Source organism: Tachypleus tridentatus, chromosome 9, assembly GCF_004210375.1.
Source record: "Tachypleus tridentatus isolate NWPU-2018 chromosome 9, ASM421037v1, whole genome shotgun sequence".
Taxonomy (NCBI): domain Eukaryota; kingdom Metazoa; phylum Arthropoda; class Merostomata; order Xiphosura; family Limulidae; genus Tachypleus; species Tachypleus tridentatus.
In genome coordinates this window covers 75,645,103-75,666,563 of record NC_134833.1, presented here as the reverse complement: position 1 = coordinate 75,666,563, position 21,461 = coordinate 75,645,103, and the positions used below count along the sequence as shown (strand labels likewise).

Here is a 21,461-nt window from a genome sequence, read left to right as displayed (position 1 = left end):
ATTGTCTGTACTGTGCCCATCGCAGGTATTAAACTTCCAAATGTAGCGTTATAAGTCCTCAAGCTTGCCGCTGTGTGATAGGGTGCGTAAAAGCAATATTAATAAACATCATTCTTAAATATAGCAATAACAAACAACATATAAATTACAATAATTTTTTCTCTTTTTTGAAGGATTGTTATTTTGATAAAGATAACACTGAGTGTACTTGAAATATGGTAAACAAAATTACAACACATGAGCTACAAAAAATATATCATGTAATGCAATTTGGATTTGAAAATTATAAAAATACAAGAAGAATACGATGGCTTTTGTTTGTTTACGAAAGAATGAACAAAGAAATGAGAACTGATGTATGCATTTCCAGAAGAAAAACGTATTTTATTTAGCATTACAGAATATTTTTACTTCACCTGCACTAAATGTTGCCCATTTACATTAGTCAAATCTTGAGTTCGAATTTTTCAGATCATTTTGTCCAATTTAAAAAAAAAGAACAACAATAAACGAACATTTTCGATTTAGTGTAAGAAATCTTACTTTGTTGATTTTATCGGTTATATTTGATTTACATAAGTAGAATATATAACAATGAACTTTGTTGCACTTAACAGTTTAGTACACGTGTACTATGAAAGCCTTGAGAAAGTCAAACATCTGACTTAACTATTGGGTCACTCAGTAAAGTGCATACCTCTGATACGTAGCGTCGATCATACTCGGCTCCCAAAAAATATAAAAATATGTTCGTATGTTCTTCGTTCTCAAAGGACACAAACTATGTTTGGCAGGACAATGAAGAATAATGTTCTATACATGCTCACCATGTTAATAGATAGGGAGTTTTTGAATATTCATGTCCTTGCTGTGACCTTGACCCTCCAAAAATAATAACTTCTAAGTTGGATCATAACCCAAATGTTTACCAACATTCTTCCAAATCCATTCAGCCATTTTCGAGAAATTTTGCTGACAAATATACACAGGGAGGGCATACATAAACTCCATCTGTTTTCGGTGGCTGATGTTATTTAATAATCTGATACTTTATTTGATGCATAACTGAATGTGTTGAATCAACACACATTGATTTTACTAATATTTTACGATAATAACGTGGATGTACTTCTAATATTCTAATCGTTATTTAAAGAGTAATTACTTATAATCCTTTCTTTACAATTGCAGCAATGAGGACAACCATGGGTAAGTTATTTCTTACTTTAATTCATTGAAATAAGGAAATAAAGTAAAACATAACTAAACCACACCAGAAAGTTATACATTTTTAAAGTGTTGACTGCCGACATATAATTTTGTTCTTTTACTCTCTCGAAGACAATGATATAACTGCACAGTGTTTGATTTTCATGTATGGGAGAGTGCTTATCTTTGTCAGTCATGTCCTGAAATAGCTAGACACTGGAATTTTTAATTTAAAAATTAATGTTAATTTAACATACAAACACTCGATGTTGTACTGTTCATATAATTTACGTATCCATGGAAATATATCCTCAGGCAATGTAGAAAAAGAAATTGTTGCATAGAAAAACACCATTCCAGTGCCGAATAATCTACAATGTTTTAGTATTTGTCAAAAGACATTAACAAATTAACCAACTATTTTAATGATTTAATTACTAGGATTAGTGTTATAAAATGGCGATGTGGTTTGTTTTGGAATTTTGCACAAAGCTACTCGAGGGCTATCTATGCTAGCCGTCCCTAATTTAGCAGTGTAAGACTAGAGGGAAGGCAGCTAGTCATCATCACCCACCCCCAACTCTTGGGCTACTCTTTTACCACCGAATAGTGGGATTGACCGTCACATTATACACCCCCATGGCTGGGAGGGCGAGCATGTTTAGCGCGACGCGGGCGCGAATTCGCGACCCTCGGATTACGAGTCGCACGCCTTACGCGCTTGGCCATGCCAGGCCCAGGCGATGTGGTACTTCATATCTGAAACTCTTTCAGTTTGTCATTTGAGAAAGTTTTTTTTTTTTTTTCAATTCTATTACTTGCACGGTTACAAAGTCTAACGATAAACACATTCTTGAAAGACGATACATATCATGATGTTGATTAGAAGCATGAATGGTCTTCACAAAAGCAGTAATTACTTTTTGATTTTACAGATTTAAAAGCGAAAATATTTTTAAGGCCATGGGTAGGAAGAAGGTAGATGGAACTGAAACTGACAATACTGTGAACCAGGAAAGTGGCGCCTGTAACTCTTCCTACACCTCATCAGCAGAGATTAACATTGATGAATTAGCGCCGAATCTTCTACTGTCGACTCCGCTTTTAACCGATATCGAGAATAAGGTGAATACTTATAACGATTCTAAATATTTCCTTTCGCCACCACAGACCTCTATCCACAATCATCAAATGAATAAATCAAACGAAAATTGGACGTTTCCATTCGCTCCAAAACGATCAAAAGACGTAAATAAAAACATGAGAAAAAATAAAGATGGCGAACTGAATGTGCACAACTCGAATTCTAGTAGCAGTAGTATATCCAGCATGACAAGCATTGTGGGTAATAATTCTCAGTTTTAAAACACTTGTCACTTTGTTGACATTATGTAACTAAACAATGTTAATCATATCAGTAGCACTCAGTTTGAAAACGCCAGTCACTTTCTCAATGTTATGAAACAAACAAGTGTCGGTTATAGGTAATGGTTCTCGGTTTGAAAATTATAGTCACTTTCTAGATGTTATCCAACAAAGTTTTGTCAATCTCTCGAATAAAGAAGATGGGGGCTTCAAGGAAGAAAAGCTGAAAATAGTTTGTATTTGATTTGAAGGTGACAAAACCTATGTAAAAATGTGAATTTTTTGAATGGCACTCAATCAGATGCCTAGCCTTAGGTTCTGTATTAAGCAAAACAACTTCCAATTTTTTTAAAATATATTTCATATATATCAACCGTTTGTCTACCCTTTTAACATTGTTCACACAATATTTTTTTATCTGTAAATCAAACATTTTAGGAAACATATATATCCATTGAATACACGGGTATTTTACGTGTAAGCGCTTTCGATGATATGAACTATGACTCTAAGTGATTGTCCTTTGGTGAATCAGAGGTATCTTTACTGACTTACAACGCAACAATCCGAGGTACGATTTCCTCGGGTGCAAATAGCCCATTGCGTAGCTTTCCACTAATAAAAACAACAATGTTCATTTGAGTAATCTGCAGAAAATAAGCATTACTTAACACACCCCACACAGAACAAATACTATCTGAAATAATCCAAAAAGAAAAACACAAATATAATACAAATACTAAGCTAAACTACATAGAGCAAACATCAATGCAATCTACACTGAGAAGACGGTATTGCAACCCACGTACAAAGCAAACACCTGACATGACACTAAGATAATCTATAGAGAGCAAAACACTAGCTGATACTACCAACACAGAACAAATAATAACAGTACTCATCCTGAACAAAATACTAACACATTCCATTCAGAGTAAAGCACATTTAATAAATTTCAGTGAAAAGAAACACAGCGTACTTTAACAACATGAACACAGAAAAAATGTAACGAAATTTATACAATATATTTCAAATAACCAGAAATTTGAATCTAGAAGTTTGTTTATTTGTTTTTGAATTTTGCACAAAGCTACATGAAAGCTACCCGAGGACTAGCCGTCCCTAATTTTGCAGTGTAACTCTTGAGGGAAGGCAGCTAGTCATCACCACACACTGCCAACTCTTGGGCTACTCTTCTACCAACGAATAGTGGGTTTCACTGTCACATTAAAACACCCTCACGGGTGGAAGGGCAAGCATCTTTGGTGTGACTGGGATTCGAACCTGCGACCCTCAGATTGCGAGTTGAGCACCTTAATCACCTGACCGAACAAACATTGTAAAGCATAGTTCAACCTAAAACCACCAATAACGAAATTTTAACATACAACCCACACAATATTGCTCTCACAGTCTAGTCATTATGTTACATTCTCAACAAAAATAACTATAACCCATTTTAAACATAAAAATCATGGAGTTTACGATTTAATCTTGAAAATCAGATTATAAATGATGTGGTAAGAGCGAGACATATTCCTAGGAGGAGGCTCCGTGAACGATGGAAATTTGTTGTTCTGCTAAATGTCTCCGCAGTTATCGTTCACCTTTGTGTCCAAAGGTTGGAATATGGAAGTAATACCACCAAGTCTTGACTAGAGGAGAGTGACCTATGACGTACATATTCCAATAATGTCAGTTATTAAAATTGTAAGATGTACGGTACGGTACATGTTCGGTAATAATATGGCTTAATACTTTGAATCAATAGATAAAAAGTTACGACAATTAAAGTATATTACCTTTGATAATAATAGTGCACAATAAAAGATCTATTGTAGTCGAAACATTGTAATAATTTCAATGTCGTGAATAGCATGACTGTAAATTTTGGCAACTACTTGTAGAGTAATTTTGGCACCACAAATCTGATGCCACTCTCTCTCTCTTTACTATGGCTTCACAAGTGTTCCTCTAACAGTATTAACCGTACTTTGCAAAAGTAAAAACTACAAACAAGATAATTTCAATCATTGAATAGTTCATATTTCAGCATATTATCCATTTGTTTTAAATTGCTTTTACTTATATAAATCTGTCAAAAATTATTTTTTCTACAAACAGTAACTGGTATTTTGATGTTGTATTGTGAAAATGAGTATCATATTGTGAAGTTGTTACGAAAATCTGAACGGTGCACTTTTCTGTAGTGCGTCTGTGATATTTATTTATTAAACTTATATGAACTTTAATAAATGTAATGTTTCCTGTACAAACACATAATACGTATTTGCATCTATATTGTTTTAGATAAATTTTATTGTTCTTATCATCATCAGTCATACATGGTAAAAATCTTCGGACATGTGTCAAAACAAATTCTAACAATGTCGTGGCAATCAAAACTAACAGTGTTGTCTAACGTTGTCTATCTATTGAAATGTTTGACGTAATATCAATGTAATACAGTACTCTTTTTCTAGGTTAAAATTTGATCATTTTGTTGTTCTGGTAAATTCATTGAAATAAATATTCTACACATTATCTCTGACTAAATGTTGCTGTGAATAAGCTTACGTATGGAGTCAAAAATGTTAGCTATGTGTATCATCAACCTAATGTAATTTGTTACACGTAAATAGAAGCCGTGACATTTTTCTTCATTATATACACGGACAGTTTACAGGAGGATTCTGGCATTTAAGTTCTGTATGTGGTTACTTTTACTATACGTAGATGTTGTTACTAAGGTTTCTGTAGGCGTCACTAGGTGAATTATGTATATTAAAAAAAAAGCCCATGGGACTGAGTACAGATTTCAATTTATTGTGTACGTTTTATATTTACGGATTTGTTTCTTTAGGTAGTATTACTAGGTATATTGTGCGTGTCATAAAATGGTGGATACTGTTATTAAGATTCTATATATACGCCGTGTTACTAAGGGTAATTTGATTTCAAATGTTTATATTTAAGTATGACAATTTTCATTTACAAAAGCTGACAGTCTTCTATTCAATGTACATCTATTATAGGTTTAGCATAATAAAAGTGTACCTGACAAAACAGTATAGGTTTAATTCAAATGTGTTTTACAAAGGTCTTATTAGGTGTATTCTGTGTGTCTTACAGTGGTGTTTCTGTACTTCTGTGGAGTTGCTACAGATTTAAATTTACGTTTGTATTTTTCAATTACATGTGCTTTTATGAGAGAATAATGTTACTAACATACTACTGAAACGTTACTGTCGTTTTTTGTTTTTTTTATAAATACTGATATAGAAAACTGATTGTATTTTTATGATCTAAGGTACTGATTATAGTTCTTCCTTCTATATCAAATCATACTTTTTCCATTTTCTGACGTTTTTCACTTCTCTTAGGACGCTTATTTATAATATTTAGTTATATAAACTGACTGTAAAGGTCCAATAAAATGTTTAACATCTTTGTTGACCACTTATTGATTCTAATTAATAACATATAGCACTTTTTCAGTTTCTATATGAAGGTCATTTTGCTACAAATGGATATAATAAATAAATGATTCGCTGTTTAATCAACCATTTTACTAATATAGAAACTATTTCAAATAGCAACACTCACCACGCAGTTGAAGTACTATGCAATTAAAATTCATAAAGCTTTCTGGTTTCTTGACTTCGCTTTCAACAGATACTGAGAGAGATATCATGTCTAAACACTTCTTTAAGACCAAGCTAATTCCACAGATGGGGAATAAAAAGACATGACACAATCCGAGGCTAGAAAAAGGCTAACAAAATCTTTATTACACTTAGCAGGCATAATATGTTCTTTGGGAAGTTGGAGAAGTTCAGGGAAAGGTGGTTGACCCATTCCTGTAATTTTTGAAAATCCTCATGGAATGTAGAAGGCATGCTTACTTAGATGTTTGATAATATATATATTAATATAGATATAAAGGTGTTCCTTTGTATTGGTTTATTTTGGGCTTGAGTTGTTGTATAAGTAAGGCTTCTTTAATTTTGCGTTTGTTTTATGTTTGTTTCTTTATTTAGTATGTGAGTATTTTCTATGGTTATATTGTGTTTATTTGATTTGCAGTGTTCGAAAACGTGTGAAGGTGACTTTTTTGTGTTCTTTGAATCTGGTTTCCATTTTTCTACTTGTTTCTCCAATATAGAAGTCGTCGCAGTTATCACATTGTATTTTATAAGTAATGTTGGTGTGGTGTTTGTCAGTGTAGTTTTTACATAGTATAGACCTCAGTTTTGTGCCGGGTTTTTGAATAAATTTGGTATTAACTGGAATGTCATATTTTGTTACTAATTTTTGCCAAATGTTGGTTATTTGTTTGCTGATGTCAGGAATATATGGTATACAGCAGCATATGGTTTCGTGGTTTTTTTTGATTCGTGAGCTGTATTTACTTTAGTTGGTTGATTTTGCTTTCTGTGTAGGTGTGTGCTTATAATGTTTTCTACGGTTTGTGGAGGAAACTTATTGATGTTGATGAAGTATTGTTTTATTTTGTCTAATTCATCGTTAATTTTATCTGGTGAGCATAGTTTTACGGCTGTGTTTATTTGGTTTCTTAGTATGTTGAGTTTTTGTTTTGTTTCATGTGCTGAGTCCCAAGGAATGTATAGTCCAGTATGGGTGATTTTTCGGTGGATTTCTGTTTTGAATTGTGTGTCAGTTCTTGTAATTTTGAGGTTAAGAAATGATATTTGATAGCTTTCTTCCTGTTCACATGTGAAGTTAATGTTGGGATGTATAGAGTTAATGTGATTGAAAAAATTAAGTATGTGTTCTGTAGATTTAAATCCCGCAACCGTGTCATCTACATATCTGTACCAGTATAGTGGTGGATGTAATGCTGTGTTAATTGCTTGTGTTTCAACTTGTGTCATAAAAATATTGGCTAGGACTGGTGATACTGGGTATCCCATGCTTAGGCCATTTGTTTGTATATAGTTTTGGTTGTTGAACATGAAGTTTGTCTTTATCGTGGTGAATTCCATAAGGGTTGCTAACTGGTTACTGGGAATTTCTATAGTTGGGTTAGGGTCTCGGATATAGAGTTCTAAGGCTTTCTTGCAGGCTTCAGTGGTTGGAACTTCTGTAAAGAGGGATATAACATCGAAACTGGCCATTAAGGCTTTATGATTAAGTTGATTTAGATTAGACTTGAAATTAAAAGAGTCTTTGATGAATGAGCTGGCTGATGTTACATATTTGGAGAATGCCCATGCTATGTATTTACCAAGATTGTAATTAAACGATTCATATGTGGACATTATTGGTCGTAATGGACAATCTGGTTTATGAGGTTTGGGGATGCCGTATATTTGCGGTGTGCGTGAGTCGGTTTTACGTAGGTAGGAATAAAGTGTTTGTGAAATTGTGTTGGCTTTTTTCATTTGTAGTAGTAATTTGTTCAGTTGTGTCTCGTGTGTCTATGTTGGATTTGTGTTTAATTGTTTAAATTTGTTCGTGTCTGATAGGATGTTATTCATTTTTTTGGATGTATTCATTCGTGTTCATTATGACTGTAGAGTTTCCTTTATCTGCTTTTAGAATTTTTATGTTTTTGTCTTGTTTTAGGTTTTTAATGGAATTAATGTCTCTTTTTTGTAAGGTTGTTTTTTAGTTTTCTGTTTTGTGAAATTATGTTGATGGTTTTGTGAGAAAATTCTTTGAAAAAATCGTTTAAGATGTTGTTTTTAGGTATTTCTGGAAAATATAAATTTGTAATTTTACCTGGGAAGTTTAGCTGTTGGATGTCAATAAAATTATCTAAGTTGTCTTCTTTCTGTTGGTTGTGTTTGGTTGTTTCCTTGTTTTTCTTCTCTGTAGAAAGTATCACAAGTCTCCTGGCTAGGTCTTCTAAACATGTTTTGATTTCTATGGTTGGAATGTACCTAGGTGCTATTGTGAAGTTGAGTCCTTTGTTAAGTAGTTGTTTCTCGTCTGTGTTTAATTGACGGTCGGATTTGTTAATTATGAGGTTAGTCAACGCTTTATCGTGTTGGTGTTTTTTCTGTTGTTTGCATCTTAATTTTTTCTAGTTTTTTTGTTGTGGCAGATCTTTTTGTCCCTGTCGTTCCTAGTGTTGATTTGGTTTATATTTCGTTGTATAAGTCCGTAAATTTCATGTTTAATGCAGCATGTCAGTTGATGGTCTAGGTTTATTTTTTGTTTTTGTAAGTCATGTAGTTCTTTGTATTTTGTGTTCAACATGGCTTTAAGTAGTTACACAACACCTTTCGAACATGTGGTCAGCGATCGGTCAGTTACCTCTTTCTTTCTTTGTTAACCTGACGATGACCGAAAGTCGAAACATTGTTCGCTCATCTATATAAAAAAAATTTCTCAACCCAAACCAGCTGTTTTTTACATATATATGAATATTGATTTTATTCTGAGAAATATAAATTTCCTGTACTTTAGAAGAGAGGCGAACCTTCAATCTTCAGCTCAGTTTGTTTTGATTCCACATACTATGGAATTTGTTTGTCAGTTGTACATTTGAAATAAGCAAGCTGATGTTCTATAGAAAATATATCTAATTCTTCCCAGATTGAGTCGAAGAAACAGTGGAATGTCCGATTACATGTATAGAAGTGAGTTAAGTCTCCTTTGTTTGTCCAAGCAGTGTTTCATGGTTTAATACTAGCAAGTTGAGCTGGATGAGTAAAACACTCATTATACTTACATAGGTGGGGTTTTTAAATTTTACATTATGTAATTAGGTATTTGTAACACAGTCAAGGTAGTGTTATCTCTGTCGCAAGAATATAATTTTTAATTGCATATGCTCATTGCTCCTGAACACAGACACTTAGTCATGAAGAAAGTTGGTTGTCTTCATAAAACACAACTGGAAATATTTCTACCACAGAAAGTTCATTGGAATGATTAATAAACTTTAAAAATCTGGAAGAGATAATAGCACGTTGAATATAAATGTTGCAGGAAAATGAATTTAAGTTAAGATTACAGAATAAAAGAACCGATGCCCCAATGTAATAATTAGGAATGGTTGTAGTACATGCCAGAAACATGAAAACAATATTGATGTGGCTATATTGGTATGTATCATACTGTGACAAAGTTGGCCCTGTTATGCATGAGCTACTCAGATTCAATGCATTATATGTAGAATGCATTAGTCAGTTGTGTCCACACATCTCAGACAAACCCTTAGTTCACTGGGTGATCAGGAGACTGGAGATGAAACCAATGTGTCAGAAGAGGAGAGAACATTATTTCTAATTGTTTCATCCTGTATGGGAATAGAGAAAGAAAACTGCACATGCACAGAGACTATGAAGATTAAAAAGAGAAATCATCCAAAGAAAATACAGCATAAATCTTACGCAGCATATCTAAAATTTAGATGGAATATAATTAAATACAAAGTTATCAGAAAGGAAAAAATCGCAGCCACAACAACACAAATATATAGTCCCAGGTACAAATCATGAAGTGGATTATCGAGTAATTTGTCCTGGTGTTTAGAGGTACTGAGAGAAGTAAGAATCAAATGTCTTCGGAGGGTACATCGCCTAACTAGTTTAACCTCCAGTTCGCCAGCCTTACATGATTAAGACAGAAACTGAGCAGATGAGGATGATCTAGCTTATAACATACCAAATCGTTACCAACTTCTATGTCAGCATCCAGAAGTTGAAAGGTGGTTGCTAACAAAAAAAAACAACGAGCAAATAAAATGATCAAAAAATGCAAAATAAATGAAAAATAAACAAAAACATTAAAACACATTACACCAAGAGGAGAGAGAGTAAAACTGTCCTTGAAGTTAGCATTCCAGATCTGAATACGATGTTTGGACATAAATAACAAGATATTAGGGTATTACCATACTAAACCCCACCTACATTATAAGTATAGTTCCCTATACTATATATAGGTTATTAAGTAGCATTACACCGTAAGATAGATAGAGAAAAACATATTTTCTTCTGTTGAGGTAGGATAAAAGGTCCCTCCCTCTTGGAAATGTTAATTTGTTATATCTCTGATTGGATAATTAAAAAAAAATGGTAAAAGTATATGTTTTTAGAAGACACTCGGCGAGATCTGTTCGAATATGATTTCAAATCCCAATTTTTACGTCATTCAAGGTGAACTCCTAAATGCCAGTGAGCGCACAATATTCAAAAACAAACCTGGGATATCTTTTGCATCTTTTGGGATATTTTACGCTTTTCAAACTCATTAATTTCCAATAGGTTTGTACCCATGCCCAGCTTGTCAGACATCAAAGCTAGAAAGAGTCATGGAATAAATTTACTACCAACATCTGTTCTACCATCACTTCAAAGCCGTCTGGCACAGGATTTGGAATTTTAGCAGTAAGTATGCTTCCTTTCCCTTTTAGATCTAACTCTTCAATGGCCATAAGATGTTATTGTTCATGACATCACCAACACTTTTCCGTACCCTGCTCTCCTGGGAGCGGTTTGACCATTTATCTTTTTTTTTAATTTTTTGTGGTGAAGACATATCATTCCTATAGCTGTTTTCACCCATTCACGCTGGTGAAACAATATTTGTTTCCGACAAGGAGTATGATACGGTATAAAGCTCGCACAAAAAAACTACAAATAAACTAAAAAAAAACTGCTTTCACAGATTCCAATTTCCAAACGGGGAAAATTAGTTTAATGCTATCACTTCCTAGGCTATAGCCCCTCAGTGGCTCAGCGGTATGTCTGCGGATTTATAAGGCTAAAAACCGGCTTTCGATACCCGTTGTGGGCAGAACACATATAGCCCATTGTGTAGTTTTATGCTTAATTCAAAACAGCAACAATAACAACAATCCTAGGATATGAATACAGGTAGAATTAATTTCGTGAGTTTTTCTGAGTAGCGTTTTCACAGTTCCATCATTTAACTGTCTATGTTAATGCCTCCTTAATCTATATTACATTCATAGTTCTGGCATATGGGTTCTGCTAAAATACAATTTTCGTTCTCTATAAACATCTTGGTACTTTTCTGACAGGCATTTGTGATCTATTTCTTTCTATTGTTCCATTAGTGTATGTTTAGGAAGGAAAGGTTAAATGGGAAAGTGGTATGATGTACGGTATTTTAGCAAAGTGTTAACTCTGATCATAAAACAGTTTTATTGCATCTTTAGGAAAAAATCAGTGCAAATGAAAGCTAAAAATCATTAACAAGCAACTACACTATTGCTCTATGTAATATATTTTTTTTACTTTTCATTGTTCCTGGGCAGAAATTGTTATTTCCCAATTGCTTATGCCTGAAGTAAATGGAAAAGATCTATTTTTCTCTTTAAACTTTGCTTTTGTGACTTGCATAATGAAATTTTCAAATGAACATTCCAGAAATCTTGGTTTAACCAAGTGGAATTCCGAGCTTTTAACATCTAAGGAGTGGGGATTTGTTAGATGAGAGTGTGCAAGTCGAAAGTCAGAGGATGCGTCACCGACATTTCTCAAGCTTCTTCACTTGTCAAGGTGGGCTCTGCTTCTGTCACAATGTATCCTATCTGTGCGAGGTAATTGGAATTGCCTATACCCGAACGAGTGGTGCTCCATAACGAGAATAAGTATCCGACTCTTGCCTTGGCTCATTCGGTGCACCTCAAAGAGGAATACAACAGCGTCACTACCTTGCCAGAAGCCTTAAAGTATGATAAGTATCGTTGGGAGATTATCGGAGAATTCAAAATGGTGGTATTCCTGATGGGCAATTTTGCCCGTTTTTACATAGAAAATAGGTGAATAGGTGAAGTTTTAAGGGAATATTGGCCATTTTCTGTACTTTTACAACATAAGCAATTAAGAAGTAAAACATACTTTTTTTAATGAAAATCTTATGAGTGTTATAACAGAAAAGCAATTGGCACTTTCATTGATAACACTGCACAATATTTTTTTTGAAAAGTTTTGCTTCCTGAAAAGTTTTTACTGATTGTGACAGGTACCTGGTGGGTATGCACAAATATAGTTTTGGTTTTGCTTCATCATGTAGGAACTCTGAGAAATAGACAGTTAACGGTTTACCAGCAATAACGTATTTAATTGTGTTTATGTTTCTAATATGCTATTAAGTTCAACATAGTTAAGTGTTTTGCTCCCGATTTTCGTTTGTATTCAATGTCCGGTGCATCACGTTGCAGTGTCCAACAGTAGTCAGCAAGCAGTTGCCCTGATATCGTTTATCCATTGTAGCAATGTCCTAGTAAAACCTTTCACCGTGTTCGTCACTGACAGCACCGAGATATGCGGGGAAGAAGTCCAAGTGTGAGTGGAGGAACTGAATCTTGAGTGACATGTTGCACTTCATTGTTTTGTATGCTTTGAGAAGTTTGTATACCAGCTGAATGTAATGTGGGGCTCTGTAATTGCGAAGAAAATTGTCAACAACGTCTTTGAAAGCTTTCCAGGCAATCTTTTCCGGTCCAACTAACAGATCTTCGAACCGCTTGTCACTCATAACATGTCTGATCTGAAGGCCAAATGCCCTCTTTGATCTTGGCCTCAGTTATTCTTGGGAACATCTGTCTTAAATAACGAAAACCTTCGCCTTCTTTGTTCATTGCTTTCACGAAATTCTTCATAAGTCCCAATTTTATGTGAAGAGAAAGCAAAAAAAATCTTTGCCGGGTCGACAAGCGTTTCATGCGCCACATTTTTCTATCCTGGCACTAACTTTTTACGGAGTGGCCAGCTCTGTCTAGAATAATGTGACTCTTTGGCACGACTGTCCCATTTACAGATGAAACAACAGTACTTTGTATACCCGAGCTGCAGTCCCAGTAACAGAGCAACGACTTTCAGATCTCCAGAGATATTCCAGTTGTACTTGCTGTACTGAATGTGCTTCAGCAACATTTCCATGTTCTCGTAGGTTTCTTTCATGTGTACTGCATAGCAAACAGGTATTGAAGGGTGAACATTGTCATTGTGTAACAGAACAGCTTTGAGACTTAACATTGAATCAATAAAGAGACGCCATTCTTGCAAGTCATGGCCACAACCCAAAGCAGAGAACAATCCTTCGATGTCAACACAGAAACAGAGACTGTCAACTTGTGCAAAGAATTTGGTTATATCATCTTGGCGGCTTCAAAAAACAAAAATTTTTCGTACCTGGTGACAGCAAACACCATTCCTGCAGTCTCGAACCCAGCAATTTGGCTTCTTCTTTTGACAGACCCAAATCTCTAACCAGATCATTTAATTCTGACTGTGTTATGAGATGTGGATCGCCTGAGGAGCACGGTTCAAATCCGGATCAATGTCACTGCCAGTTCCCTGCATTGCAGTTTCTTCATCTGGTTCGTCTAAGGTCCATTCCTCTGGTGGTTTCGGAATTGAAAGACTGTCGTCATGTGGCACGGATCTCATTGCTGAAGGCAGATTAGAGTATTCAATTGATTTTTTGGTTTTTGGCAGAGAAACCAGAAACATTAGTCAAACAGAAGTAACAGTCCGTCAAATGGTCTTTCTGTTCTCGCCATATCATCGAGACAGCAAACGGCATTGTCTTTCGAGTGCTTCTGAGCCAAGCTGTCAGACAGACAGCACATGTCGCACAACAAATGTGAGGCGCCCATTCCTGGTCTTGATCATCAATTTTACAGCCAAAGTACAGATGATATGCTTTCTTCACAAGAGCAGTCATTGAGCGTCTCTGATGAACAAGCGTATACTCGTCACAAATAGGGCAGAATGTATCGCGGCTGTTACGACATTGACGAGACATATTGACCGACACCAATAGTTCTGTAAAACGTCCATAACATCTAACTTACTTGTTACAGTGCTTCTGAGGCAATGCTATATTCTGAAAAATACGTACACACTATAAGGTCTATATTAATCCAATGAGCAGCATCTGTGTATGCATGCCACTTTTATAGCCTGCTGAGACAGTATCAAGCTGGCTCCGACCTGCCCAGGCATGTTCGGGCTGCATACTTCCACAGAACAGCTTCCAACCTGGCCTGATTTCATGCCTAGACATGACCAGACCGCACAAAACATTTTTCATAGGTCTCTAACGGAAACGGAAATTTTTTGACACAAATGTAAGAAAAAACATGACAAAACTGAAGATTTCGATGAAACGGTACGTGGTGGGCAAATTTGGATGTGATTTTCGTGATCAGCCAAAAAACTATAAGGAACACTCAAGAGTGTTCAAGAAGCAAAAACTTTGTGCAGTGTAATTGTGTTGTCAAATTTTACTTCAGTAAAATCTACTCTGTGATGTAATGATGTGATGATAGTTCATTTTTAAATTAAAAATTCAATATTTTTTTCTAATCGATGGTAAACATTAGTAAATGTCAAGAATAAATACATTGTTGTATAACTGTTAGACAAGAAAAGGTCGTAGGCTGAATAGCCTTCCGCAGGAACTAGAAGTTCTACTTACCCAAAGGGTGAGTGTTCCTCCTGTGTCTGATAATACTGAGAGAAAACTTTAAAATACATTATTTTAATATCTTTCTCCATCTCTTATGAGAAAAAATAGCAACGAGAATGGTCAAATATTTTGAAACAGTGAAATGTTGACAGAGTTGGTTTTATCGTGTCCAACCTCCATTGAGTGAGATTATTTGGTGCGCAAAGGAAAATCTGGTAAAATAATAAGAAATAGTTGTTATGTTTGCAACTTTGACTTTACGCAAATTAACTGTGGGCAAGAGCGTAAAACTTACACTCCTTTAAACATTCTCTCAGAATATTATCATTGTCTACAAGTCTTACATTTTGCTACAGTAAGGTACAGTAGCTTTTTTATTAAGTAATGGTGATAATAAATGTAGGTAAAAAATAATCTTCATATCAAACTTCGATTTCAAGAGAAAGAGTGAGAAGATGGAAAAAGATAATAAAGAAGGATTAAAGAACTTTCTTCGCGCACGGCTAATTGAGGTCTATCTGCGTCAGCTGTCCCTACTTCAGTAGTGATATACTAGAATGGGTTTGAGTTTGTTTTGAAATTTCGCGCAAAGCTGCACGAGAGCTACTTGCGCTAGACGTCCGTCATTTAGCAGTGTAAGACTAGAGGAAAGCCAGCTAGTCATCGCTACCCACCACCAAGTCTTGGGCTACTCTTTTACCAATGAATAGTGGTATTAACCATCACATTATAACGCCCCCATGGCTGAAAGAGCGAGCATGTTTGGCGCGACGGTCGATTTGAATCCACGACCCTCAGATTACGTACCAGAATGGAGGCCGGTAGTTAACACCACCAACCGACAGCTCTTGGGCTACTATTTTACCAACGAATAAAATTGACACAGAAGCCCTTGAGTAGCTTTACGCGAAATTCATAAACAAACAAACAAACAATCATCACGGAGTTAAGTGCTAAACAACAAACACATTGTCTTCCTCAAGTTTTTTTGCATGTGAATTTTGCCATATTTAACACTGTGCCTGAAAAAATAAATCTTAAAAATTCACCGTTTCCTTTCAAATAGCCTTTATTTACAAAATAAGTAAACTTGGACATACACAGATAAAACAGATTACCATACTGTTGAACATTGAAAATATTGTGTGAACACTTAGTGCTTCTTGTGGTAAATACAAAAGAAAGGCGTGCAGGTAAGAGGCATAGAATTCAACAACAACAACAACAAAAATTCATTGGTACTTGCGTTTTCTGCTATATATTACTATTTCATGGTATATTAATAACTGAAATTATATGACAGTCACTAAACTTTATAGACCATTTGTTTACATATCATAAGCATGCACAGGCAGCCTTCATTAATGTCACCAAACAACAAATCGAGCGGTGAGAGTTTTCGGAGTTACTATGGTGCACAATGAATAATACTACATAAAATAATGACAATGCTTTATAGCACTACGTTTCGCGCATTGAAAAGTATTTAAAGCTTATAATTTTCTCGTATACCATTTAAAATAAACATTTGTCAACAGTTGAAACTTCACAATACTATTTCTCGAAAGTGATGTCACTAGCCAAACATTGTGAACTCAGAACTACTCTCTTAAGCCGCAGTCCATTCTCTAGCCTAGAGATTTTCTGGCCACATCTCTTCTTGCAACGCTCTGTAAGTTTCTTAGAACGCTTTGCAAATCGTCCTACTAGTTCTGAAAAAGAAAAGTGATTGTATTTAAAATGTTTTTTAAGATTTATTTTAGCGCGTAACATATAATTTTAAAAGAAATCTTACAGTTTTCTACTTTTAAATCAAATGCCAATAAAATCAATCTCCTCCCATCATGGGAAAGTGTCTATTTAATGTCAATGTACATAAAACTGCACCGTAACTAATTTTTGACAGAACTAAATGTAATATTTTCAACTGTAAAAAGCAATTCATAATATTCTAAAACTTGACAGTACATCCTTCGAGAAAACTAAAAATGGGTTGAAGTTGTGCATAACAAGTTCATTATGTATGAAACATTTTTTTCATGTTTCATAAGAAGAAAAATATTCCCCGCTGGTACAGCGGTAAGTCTAGGGATTTACAACGCTAAAATTAACGGTTCATTCCTCTCGGTGGACTCGGCAGAGCCTAATGTGGTTTTGCTATAAGAAAAAAACACACAAGAAGATTAATAACTAAGAATCTTCAGGTGCACAATAGTTACTTTAATGTCTGGGATTATTGTATTGGAGTCAATCTTGTATTTTTATAGCACATGAAAAATACCAGACTCAAACTAACACTTAAAAATGTCATTTAAAACAATCTACAAATAAGTAATGCCATCAGTAACGGAGATTAAGAAACAATAAGTGACTAGTAAATAACAGATTCTATCTTGTAAGAAAACAATTTAGCAAGATACCATTTCATTATAAGTCAATTTTTAGACGGTAAACGCGACATTAAGAATTAATATACAGTACTGTGCAAAATTGTTAGAAAAAGAGAATATTTTGCCGTTTTATGGGGATAATTCTTCTATGATATTACAAAATGTAAATTAAAAAAATATATATTTCACTGATACCTGTTGACAACTGAATAAATCAGGAAAAGAATACTCATCATTCTTTAGAATTCCCATATGCTTGTACCAAGGGCATGTCATAAGGGTTCTATTTGGATTAACATACAATTTAGGTTCTGAAATAACTGTCATGGTACCCCATGCAGTGTCTTAGTCATAAAGAAAGAAGCTAGCATATGGTACCGGTATATACTAGAATATATCAATATAATAGCATTCCACAAATAAATCTTGATAAAAATGGTGTTTAACACTATATGTTAAGTTTTGTTATCATACCACAACCCTAAAAGCGTTGAAAACTGTCAGTAGAGCAGAGAGTTCATATAAAGACTTTACATTATGTTGGTTAGACTTCTCGATAAGACTGTCAAATACATCCTAGATCGTGAAACCAAGATAAGTATATTATATGAAAGGAAGAGGCAGAACACCTGAACTCAACGATACTGATGTTAAGTATCTCTGTTTATGCAGCCTTCAGGACAGAAGGACGACAACAACCGATCTCAAGCATGAAGTAAACAACCATGTACCAAATGACAGAAAAGTGTCCAAATCTACAGTATCAAGAAGACTTAACAATAATAGAATGTTTGGTCAGGTAGCAGTGAAAACACCTTTACTTCAATCTCCTAATATTGTCAAGAGACTGAAGTTTTAAAAAAATATAAAAAAATTGGAGTGTTGATGATTGGAAAAGGGTTTTATGGACGGATGAGTCCATATTTGGATCAAAGCGTAGGTTGTATGTTCGACAGAAGAAAGGTGAAAGATACTCACCTCAATGCATACCACCTAACACAAATCATAGCGAAGGCAGTGTGATGGTTTGGGATTGTTTGCTGCTGAAGCGATATGATATATTTGTAAAATAGATAGTATAATGGACCAGCGCAAGTACCATCAGATACTGATCCATCACGGTATATCTAGTGGTTTGTGTATTGTTGGTAATGGGTTCTATCACCAAGAAGATAATTACCACAAACACTCATACAATTTATACAGAAATTACTTAGATAAGAAAGAAATTGCTGGAGTCATTCAAATGATGCATTGAGTCCCACAAATTTTCGATCTCAACTCAATTGAGCAAATCTGGGATTTGATAGATCATAAACTCGACAAATAAAAAGTTACTTCGAAAGAAACTTTATGAAGGGATATCAGAGACATTTGGAATAATATTCCACATGATACTTTGATTACATATATTGCAGAAATATCTGAAAGACTGTCTGCAGTTAGTAAAGCAAAATGAGGCACATAAAGTATTAACTGTTTGCTGAACTCAGTCACTCCCACTGAGTTTGTATTGAAATATGAAGATTAAAATACAATTTTGATGTTTAACTGTAGTCTAAATTTAAATTTTGACTTTTTGTTAACACTTTTGCACGGTACTTTATGCACACACACACGACAGTTTTCTTCTTTGCTGAACTATTTACAATTAACATAAACAGAATGCTTACTTGATTTAGTGGAACCCATTAGTTTAAATTTAAAAGTGTTGCGAACATCCGAAAAATCCGATTTTGACAAGTGCTGTTCGGAAAAATCGCCCATTGTATCTGGAAAATAATGAAGGTATATGCTTAATCAAACATACAAATACATCGGATAACTTAAACATTAAAACTTATAATAGTGCACGCTACAGTAATTATAATACCTGAACTATTTTTATTATGAAACTGAATGGCTTTTGAACTGACTACCGCTTTCCTTTGGCAAGTGTTACAATGAACATACACGTATACAATGTAGTATTGAAATAGGAGCAGGATATTAAAATACAAGTTATCAAGCATTTCAACTCTTTCTGTGTTTTGCCTGAGATTACTTGGGAGATATACATGCTTCAAAAAAATATTTGCCGGAGTTATTTATTCCATTTAATCACGTATTACAATAAATTAGACCCGGCATGGCCAGGTGGTTAAGCTACTCGACTCGTAATCTGAGGGTTGTGGGTTCGAATTCCCGTCACACCAAACTTGCTCGCCCTTTTAGTCGAGGGGGCGTTTATAATGTAACGGTCATTCCTACTATTCATTGGTAAAGAAGTAGCCCAAGAGTTGGCGGTGGGTGGTGATGACTAGCGGCCTTCCCTCTAGTCTTACACTGCTTAATTAGGGACGGCTAGCCAAGATAGCCCTCGAGTAGCTTTGCGCGAAATTCAAACCAAACAAACAAACAATTTTATAATTTGAAGTTAGAAGCAAATATTATAACGACATTTAAATATTCAACATTCTTATATATCGATTTTTAAAATCCTACTGAAGACATATAGATGTGAGCAAAGCTTAATTTTTACACCCGTAGGAGAAAACTGGAGATTAAGAAAAACGGCCCAGGGAAATATTTTATACCAACTCTCCATTGAAATCGGGGAGAAGAGATTACGGATAAAATCAGAGCTACATAGCCTAAAGTACTGTTCATGAAGTTCGCAAATTAAGCAAAAATGCACTGTATAAATTTATTTCGGACGACTCTCTGATTTATTATGTTACGTAACTTAACATATTACCATTTCAAATAACCGGAAATCTGAATTTGAATTTAGAAGTTAATCAAGTGTTAATATGTATCAAATTTATTATTTTTGCCAAAAAGATTAATAAACACAATTTTCTTTCTTAACACAAATATATTTTAGTGTACAAACAACAAACAATACAGTTTGTAATAACGGTTATTACTGGTAGTTATTACAAATGATGGTTTATATACAAGAGTGTTACAAACTTAGAAATAATACTGAGTCTTATATCCGGTTTTGAAAATTAATTCTGAGTCGATATTGTCACACTTTGCTTAAGCCAGCCAACTTAGTTGGCCTCACGCTATTTAAAAACTGATCTTACCGAAGAAGATATTTGATGTCCTCGTAGAAATACTAACATTCGAAGTTAATTCACAGACGTTAACTGCCTTGTAATGTTTGAAATGTTTAAGCGTTCTGCTGTTTTCTAATTAATAGGCGTTAATCACAATTATAGCCTCCGAGTTCGAAAACACACTGACTGCAGCTTACCAATAATAATCTTCTGTCTCTCGGCGCGTTGGTTTATGTAGTTTAAAGTGAGATTCTAGAACGTTGAACAATGTTCGAACATGCTAGCTTTTTCTTAAAACAAATATTGTTGCTTCTTACTCTCAAGAATCTTCCACAAATTTAGAGAACAAGCAAGACTTTCATAATATTCATCTAATAATTTTCGTCAGATGCATAAAAAACTAGACTCAAACAAACGTATCTATTAAAATAAACGTATAACAGCACATCCATTACAGATCTAACATTTATTTATTTAATGTACTGACCGCCTTAGCAAAGTATAGATCGCAAAAATACATGAACTGAAACTACTTCACACACAAAGAATTTTAAAAGGAGTATGTAATTTCCCGTTTATTTACGCTACAATTAATTGACGGAAAACTGGACATACGATTATACCTGATTTAAATATTTAGAAAAAAAGTCTACTTTTGTTTTATGACCCAATCAGCACTAGTAAATAAATGTATGTCTGCATGTGCCAAAAACCTTTTAATCCTAGAATTTAGCAATGAATTTATGGAACCGTATCGGATATTTAGGAAATTTTAAAACCAAATTGCTGGGGGACTCTTGACTTTCTTGACTAAACAATTGCTGTGTATTTATGTAATTTGTTTGTATGTTTGTTTGTTTTGAACATTCAGCTTAAGCTACAAGAGGATTATTCGCGCATAGCTGTCTCTGATTTTAACCTGATAAATAAGATGAAGGGCAAAGCTACTGGAGGACTATTTGCGCTAGCCGTCCCTAATTTAGCAGTGTAAGACTAGAGGAAAGGCAGCTAGTCATCAACACCCACCACC

At 34.6% G+C, this 21,461-nt stretch overlaps 2 protein-coding genes across 2 annotated transcripts in view; one reads left to right on the top strand and one right to left on the bottom strand.

Annotated features, from left to right (window-relative positions):
• The window catches only part of LOC143225525 (retinal guanylyl cyclase 1-like), a 39,159-nt gene extending 36,204 nt beyond the window's left edge, over positions 1-2,955 (top strand). Inside the window, exons 10-11 of the mRNA XM_076455140.1 lie at positions 1,199-1,209; positions 2,145-2,955. Of these exons, the coding sequence (XP_076311255.1) occupies positions 1,199-1,209; positions 2,145-2,574 (441 nt within the window). The 3' untranslated portion in view covers positions 2,575-2,955. The remainder of the gene's footprint in view (positions 1-1,198; positions 1,210-2,144) is intronic.
• Positions 2,956-16,054: 13,099 nt separating this feature from the next.
• LOC143225524 (chordin-like protein 1) overlaps positions 16,055-21,461 on the bottom strand; it is a 41,968-nt gene continuing 36,561 nt past the window's right edge. The window contains exons 11-12 of the mRNA XM_076455139.1: positions 19,058-19,156; positions 16,055-16,706 (exon numbers count right to left, since the gene is read on the bottom strand). Of these exons, the coding sequence (XP_076311254.1) occupies positions 16,549-16,706; positions 19,058-19,156 (257 nt within the window). The 3' untranslated portion in view covers positions 16,055-16,548. The remainder of the gene's footprint in view (positions 16,707-19,057; positions 19,157-21,461) is intronic.